At 41.0% G+C, this 7,870-nt stretch overlaps 1 protein-coding gene across 1 annotated transcript; it reads left to right on the top strand.

Annotated features, from left to right (window-relative positions):
• The first annotated feature begins 1,416 nt into the window (after positions 1–1,416).
• On the top strand, positions 1,417–7,610 carry LOC145459760 (uncharacterized). The gene is made up of 4 exons (XM_080338309.1): positions 1,417–3,323; positions 4,016–4,130; positions 6,043–6,210; positions 7,488–7,610. The coding sequence occupies exons 1-3, from the start codon at positions 1,417–1,419 to the stop codon at positions 6,178–6,180; spliced, it is 2,160 nt and encodes a 719-aa protein (XP_080194435.1). The 3' UTR covers positions 6,181–6,210; positions 7,488–7,610.
• The last annotated feature ends 260 nt before the right edge of the window (positions 7,611–7,870 follow it).

Here is a 7,870-nt window from a genome sequence, read left to right as displayed (position 1 = left end):
ATTTTGATGATTTTGAGTCTAGTATTTGCTACTCAATGTGTTAAAAATTATTTTTAGCATAATATTCAGCGTATTATCCAAAGCACGCAGCAGAAGGCTAACACCATACACTATCAATTCCAAACAGTAGTGACTTGTCGGCTAATTTAAAATAATTTGTGTTGATATGTGTAACTGGAATTATTTCCTTCGCGGTCACGTAAAAAGTGCGTATTCAATCTCTCCAAGTCCCAACCCCATGACCTATTGCGTCACATGATCGGTGTAATTTCCGTTAGCAGCCCCGTACGATACCTCCAGAACTCCTGGGGCGTTTTTCACGCCGGCCCCCAACAGAGGAAAGGCCCGGCGGAGATCGTCGGCCGCTCAGTTGCGCAGCCTGGACCTGTCCGATGACAGCGCGGTGGCAGACGACACATACCGGGTAAGATCATGTGATTATAGTATTTCCGTCCACCCTGCTCAAGAGAGGGGGGCTCAGAATGAAATGAGCGATTGGGGGAGGTGGAGGTTGTAGGGTTGAAAGGTAACTGCTTTGTAGTTTTGAGACGATTGATGAGTAACACAGCTAAATATATGTAGTAACAAATGCAAATCTAAAATGCTCGAAAAAGTGAACGGAAACATTGATCTATGTCAGTGGTTCCCAACCTTTTTCGTCTCGTGCCCCCCTTGGCCGATATTTGAGCTAAAATTCCCCCTATGAAAAAGTTGCCTGTGACTAAAAAATGTGCGCTTGTTGACTGAGCAATTAATGGCCAAACATATTCAGATATGTCCGAACTATGGCGAATCCGGACCGCACTAAACTTTGGTAAAGTACAGTCAAATTTGACCTGTTTTGACTGGTCGGGTAGCCGCTGACGAAAAATAAATCACCAAGTCCGCTTGCTATGGACTTGAGTTGAATTGATGAATTTGATACGGTATGTTTTTCACTTTGGCTCATATGTTGGCTTAAAAAGTAAAACAATTTCACTAGTGGCCTTGTGCTGAATTCAACTTGACGTTTTCCTGCTTAGTAGCAATTTGGTCCAGAGGCTGTCGCGGACCCAATGAAATCGTCTCGTGAGCCCCACTTTATCAGGGGTGTCATATTTACAGAAGGCATTTAATCCATAACTTGATGTTCACGCATTTCACAACAATTCCAAATCTTGATCATGCGCAGTACCAGTCTAGAAATACACTTCAGGAACTAGTAATGCTACTTAACAACGAATTGCTAGTGGAATATGGAATCCCGATAGGTGTAACACCAAACCGGGACAAATAAATATGATTATAGTTATTATAGTTATAAAGTTTTCTCATTAGATTAATCCTTAATCTAATGAGAAAACTTTATAACTATACAGATTTAGAATTTTGTTCATTTTTGTTCGCTTGCGCATGGAACAGTAGTAGGCTACAATCATGGAAAACTTGGAAGTCGCACCCAGACTTGCTAATGGAGATTTACTCGAGTTGTCTCCGTTACAGATGCCAAATTCCATCCTAAAAGCATCACAAAAGGAGGATCTCATCGTGCTGGAGACACCAGTGCAGAAAAATCGGAAGGTGAGCTTCCAGACACCCAAGAGAACGCCTTTGAGAGACTTGATCAAAGCAAGGAGCGCAGCGTGTAAATCTGGGTTGACTCCTACAAATTTGTGCTTAAAACCTGGCATGAAGATGAAAGGGGAGGAGAATACATTCATCAAGTCAAAACTGCCAGTAAGAAAAGAAGCCGCTAAATTTCATAGCAAAAACGCTTCTAATAACATAGCAACCGAGAAACTGTCGTCAATCAAGGAAAACTGCAGTCTGCCGGATAAAATTTGTGATCCGGGATGTGACAGTCTTGGACAGTTGGACGAAAAATCACGTTGGCGCGACAGAGTCGAAGTCATCACAAAATTGGATCACGAAGAACGCAAAAAATTTGCTGCCGAAATTCTTTCCGAGGTTTCTAAAGCTGTGGACGTCAGTGAGTCTAATACTGCCAGATCTGAACCTTCGAATATCTTGTCTGCAAAATCTGCGAACCTGGAAACTGTGCTATCAGAGAATAAAAACGAACCAACAACCACGATATCAACTCTTCAAATGCATCATTTTGACTGCGACGTTGCATCAACGCAATTTAATATGACGGCATCTTGCGCACAGCATATTGATGATACAGCAGCTGTTACCGTTTCCCTACCAAACGCAGTATCGCAACAAATAGATACTGGATCACAGAAAGAACATCCTAGCGTAGACTTGGACGCAGTCACACTTGATTCTGATCCAATATCAAAACAGCAAATTTCAGCACCATCGCAACTGAGCAAAAGTGAATTACATAAAGATGAACCTAACGTTGACTTGGGTGCTGTCAAACTTGATTTCGATCCAATATCGAAGCAAAACAGTCAAATTCCAGACAGATCTGAGTCATTGAAAGATAATATATTTACCTTTACCCCTTCGAAATGTGAAGTCGCACAGTCTCAATTTGCTCTGCGGCCCATTGATTCTGTTTTTGATGACCAAGATTTTGTAGACAGCGCTAAAATCATCGATCAAGGCCATCTAGACTTGGATTATCTTGAAAATAAAACTTCTGGCACCATATCGGCTGATCTTCAGAAGGAGTCGCTATACATCAGATTCGATCCTTTGTTGGAAGGTTTAGGAAACAGACAGTCGGTTTGGCTTCTGGGTCGTGAATCTGATATTATTGACTTTTCCGGGAGGGTGACACCAGCTGCGAACGAGGTTAAAGATGTAGAGACAAAGGATCCTGATAGGGAACCAGACTTATTATGCGACAGCCCACCTCGAATTGAATGCGAACAAGTGGCACCAGCTGTGGAACATAAAAAGCAAGGATCTTGTGTCTCAGAAACCGGTAGTGCCAGCAGTGTATCATCACTTGAGCATGTAACACATGAAAAAAGCAATGATACCGGTACCGGAATCATAGAGGTGCTGAAATATTCGGAAGCTGATTTACAAAACGCCTTGACAAAATGTAAAGAAAAATGGAGAAAATTGAGCGCTGTCCCTGAGGCGCAGATAAAATCGCTTGTCGATCAACGGATCAAGTTAAGAATTATTCTGGATGATTTACAACAACGTTGCGCCGAAAGATCTGAACTGTTGGCCGCGGAACGGGCTGAGCTGGAGGAGCACATGAGTTATCAAAAAGGAGAACACCAGATGCTGAACGTCGGGACTAAAGATATCACCAACAGGATGAGCAATCTGTTTCGTAAGATGGAGACTCTCGAGGCAAGCGTAGCCAACCATGAGGCGAACGAAGCGAAGCTAAAGGAACACGCCAAAGTTTTGAGGTAGTATGCTTTTGTAATGAATTTGTGCAAGTTATTACCCACGATGGGAATTGAGTAGTGTTTTGCGAAAGAGTAGTTTGCGTTGAAGGTACACTGCGTTCTGAAATTGATATGGTCTCAAAGTTGGATGTCTGAAAATAGTTTTGTGGAAAAGCGGCTGTTTAAGAATTGTCACGATTTCAAATTTTACGTAGCTAAACAGTATCTTTCCTCCTCGATCAGTTTGTGCCTGCAGTGTGAAGCATGAAAAGGTTTTGGGTCGAATGCTGCTCTCTTGTTGAAATGTAGAAAATGGTATTTGGTGTTCAAAGCAAAGTTTGAAAAGTGGAAAATTTTCATTTTTTTCAAATTAGATTAGAATTTAAATTAGTAATACAGCTTTTTTAAAGTTAGATTACGATTCAAATTTCTGAAATCTGAGACTAATGCAACAAAAATCAAGTTCAGCTCATAGACTTGCAAATGTCTGTATAGCAAGCTTGGCTCGTTTTGCACTATACAGTTCTCCTGTAGCATTTTCAGGGGATCCAGAAATTAGATTAGATTTAGACATTTCATAAATTAGCTTCTGTTCTAGTTCGTGTGATTAGGCCTTACAACAATCTAGTCGCCCAAATCTGGTCCAAAGGCCGTTTTTTCAATCTTCTAATGGAACGAAATTTTGTCATGGTCATTCATTTTCTTGTGAACAGAGAGAAACGCTCCACAATTCAAGGGAAAATCGAGGATTTGAATGCGAGCACAAAAGAAGAAATAATCAAGATGAATGCGGACAAGAATTCAGTCGAAGCAAATTTTTCAACGCAGGTAAAGTAATACCAGTAATACCATGCAGTGTTGTCCTAATCGAATTAAATGTAGGATTAGCGAAGTAATTTGCAATTTTGACATTGGTCTGTATTTTATTGAAATCATGTGCCATAGGCTATATCTTGAACTGCTCATGCCCAACTTTTGCTTACTCTCCTGTACAGACCAGTGTTAAGACAACTCGGAAATTTTCAGTTTCTCCAAATTAGATTAGAATTAGAATTACTCAATTTGCAAAAACTTGAAAATTGAACTTAATCTCAGATAAGAAAGAAATACAACGAAAATCAAACTTAGTTCATATCAAATCAGAATTTATCGTCATAAGCATAAGAATAGAAAGCATAGATCTGTACACTGAGCTTGGCTGTTTTCGCACTATAATGTTGTCCAGAAACATTTTCAGGAAAACCGGACATTATATCAGAATTAAAACTAAAGCATAGAAACATTTCACAAATTACATTAAAATTAGGCTACTGAGTACTGACATTTCGCTCTAATTAGACCAGCGGTTCTCAACCTTTTTTGACCCGCGCCCCCCCCCCCCCCGGGCCATGGTTAAAAAAGTCGCGCCCCCCCTGATCCCCTTACATTTATCGTCATGCCAAAAAGAGCACATCATATAATACAGAGGTGGGCACCTTCTTGCTAATCTTGGCCGCATTTCGATTACATATCTAGCCTAAGGCCGCATTCCAGGGCATAGCCGCAATGAACGATCTGGACGCAAAATACCTATGGTAAACTGTCCATATCCATTCCCGGTGAACAGCGGACTATTCTACTTTTCACAACAGCCTATTGTACGCACCGAAATCGCGAGTGGCAATGTTATGAATAGTTGCATGAATAGTGCATATTGTCGCGCCGAGTGCGAAAATTTTTTAAAGAGCCGCGAATGAATTGTTATTTCTTGGGGATTCCCATTCCTGCTCCAATTAAGAAGGGTGCTACTGCATTAAAATCGTAAAATGAAGTCTTGTGGAATTGCGCGGAGCGCGAAGAAAATGTCAAGAATAAATAAAATCTCTCGAAAATTCGGGAGTGAATTCGTAATTGCAATTTGCATGTCTACGGCTGACAACACATACTAATTGAATTAGGCGTCGGTGGCCGCACAAATTCCCTTCTACGCATGCGGCCGTACAGGCTGCCCACCACTGATCTAATAGTATACATAAGGTATATCTTACGCCAATTTTGGATCCACATTCCAGTTGTTTAGTCTTTTACATTGCTGACAAACTTCACCAAACTTGTTTGAAAATAACAAAAAAACATTGAAAAGGACAGCAATTAATTTCAAGGTAGGTTGCACTGAGACTAATCCTGATGCTGGTAGTGACTACAGAGAGCACGGCGTCGTTCTGTCCTGCCATGCTAAATTTGATCAGTTTTGGAAATGAATTAAATTGTGTTGAGTTATAGCCAAATTGAGGGCGAAACCCGGCAACCTGTATCGCAACCAAGTCTGTCTTAGGCAGTGCAGTTTGCCAGCTATCAACAACAGCTACCTAGCGTACAGAGATTTAGGCTACTGCCAAAGCTATAAAGTAGTGAATGACTTGCACGTAAGAATTTCTCTATATCTTCAAAGAATATCAAAAATTTGCTCAAATGGAGTTGAAGTCAGCCTATACTCCGTTGAGCGCGACTACTGGAGTTTGAGTTTGGCAAGCTTTCTAGAATACGAATTAAGTTTCATCTTCAACTATCGTCTCTTCAGAATGGTTGTGAAACACATGTTTTGTCACAATTTATACAGACATTGACAAAATTGACAAAAAATTTCGCGCGCCCCCCAGGTTGAGAACCCCTGAATTAGACAATTGGAATTGTCTAGTTGTCCAAGTCTTCCTTGCTCATGAAGCCACCTATGGCAGAAACCCATCGATCTTCATTTCAGATGAATCAATTTAAACTTAAATCACGGGCCACAGCGCTGGGGATTGAGAATTTACAGAAAGAAGTGGATCGCACTCGGAGAGAGAAAGAGGAACTGATTAAGATTTGCGATTCACTTGTTGCATCAAACGAGGCGTAACGTAGGATTGGATCTGGTGGAGGACTCTAGGTAGAGATGTCTATTCGTTTATCATCATTTAGCCAACAAGCTGATTCCTTTCATATTTTGTGATACGATCCCCTCAAGCTTGAGGCTGAGCAATCAAAGTCCACAAATTCAGCCATGGGCAAACATCTGTCGAATAATCCCTCTTGTGCGAAAAATTATTGAGACGACAGATTGTGCGGCGTTGGGAGGGGCCCCGTTCACATTTTCATTTGTGTGCCATGGAGTCGACTTCTATCAGCCAAGGCTGTGTCAACAAAAGGAGTTCATGTACCATCTAAAAATCGTACACTGAACACTCTCTATTCGAAATCTCATGCTGTTGACCTCATATTTTGTGATACGATTGTTGATATACAATGTTCTTTCCAATTCTCTACTAGTTGCTGACGATTAACCCTGACAGCTAGCTGTCAGACAAAAATAATTGGGTTCATTTCAATATCAATATACTATTCGATTGTTGATATGCAATGTTCTTTCCAATTCTCTACTAGTGGCTGACGATTACCCCTGACGAGTGTCAGCCGAAAATATTTGGGTTCATTTCATATGAATATATTTCCCACTGGTTTTCATTCTGGCTTTCCTTATGGATAGTGATAATCATAGGTGGTCAGTTTTTAATTACTCAAGTAGATATAGCCCACTTGCACTTCATCCTCACATGGTTATGTTTTAGGCAAAAATAGTCATAGAATATTTACTTTTTACTTACTCGGAAATCGCTACTCGTACGCGAGCGGAAATTTATGACATTACTTCTGCTCGAGTACGATCGAAGTGGATTTCGCCTACTTGTGTTACCTTCACAAGTGATTATGTTTTAGACCAGTGGTTCCCAACCTTTTTCGACCGATCGCCCCCTTTTCAAGGTCAACACCGATCATCGCCCCCCAAATTTTGTGCACCGATAATTGGGCATACAGACTGTAATCACCGGCGGGTTGACTAAAAAAAAAAGTCGCCCCCTTCGCTATTTTCGCCCCCCATCGCCCCCTTTGTCCATTTTCGCCCCCCTATCGCCCCCTTCGTCATTTTCGCCCCCCTAGATCGCCAAATCGCCCCCTGGGGGGCGATATCGCCCACGTTGGGAACCACTGTTTTAGACTACCTGTACTTGACAGTTTTCGGTTTCCTGGGCAAGGCTAGGTCTAGAATACTTCTTAACTTACCTGCAAATCGCTACTTCTAGTAGAATTTTTTGTTACTTCTACTTGCGTACCAATGATGAATACTATGACATGCTCTGGAAATTACAGAACTTTTTCCTTTTGCAGGGTCTAACAGAAATGTGGGAGGGTTGGCGAGTCACTGGCGCTGTTGTACTGTCAAATTCGTTGGGACGAAGCGTTCCCTTTCTTTCCACAAATGTGTTCTGCTGTTGTCTTCTATTTTCCTTCCTTTTTCATTTCTCTGATATGGTGATAATTTCTTTATGATTGTGACGGGTAGTCTTTGTATATGGTGATATGTTGCACGATGCTGATTCAGCAAAATGTGATGTATTTGTAGACTATTCATCATGAATATATTTTTTTTGCTGGAATATTCATTCTGATATAATTCTATGTAAGTAATAAGATGTAGGGCCAGGGGTGTTAGGGTTTGAAACAACAAAAATTGATTGTAATTCCTGTCTATGCTTACCTACTCAAAGATT

Source organism: Botryllus schlosseri, unplaced genomic scaffold, assembly GCF_051294905.1.
Source record: "Botryllus schlosseri isolate E-star unplaced genomic scaffold, Bs_hap1 Bs17a, whole genome shotgun sequence".
Taxonomy (NCBI): Eukaryota; Metazoa; Chordata; class Ascidiacea; order Stolidobranchia; family Styelidae; genus Botryllus; species Botryllus schlosseri.
The sequence above is the reverse complement of the archived record's forward strand: the minus strand, read 5'-3'. Positions and strand labels throughout refer to the sequence as shown.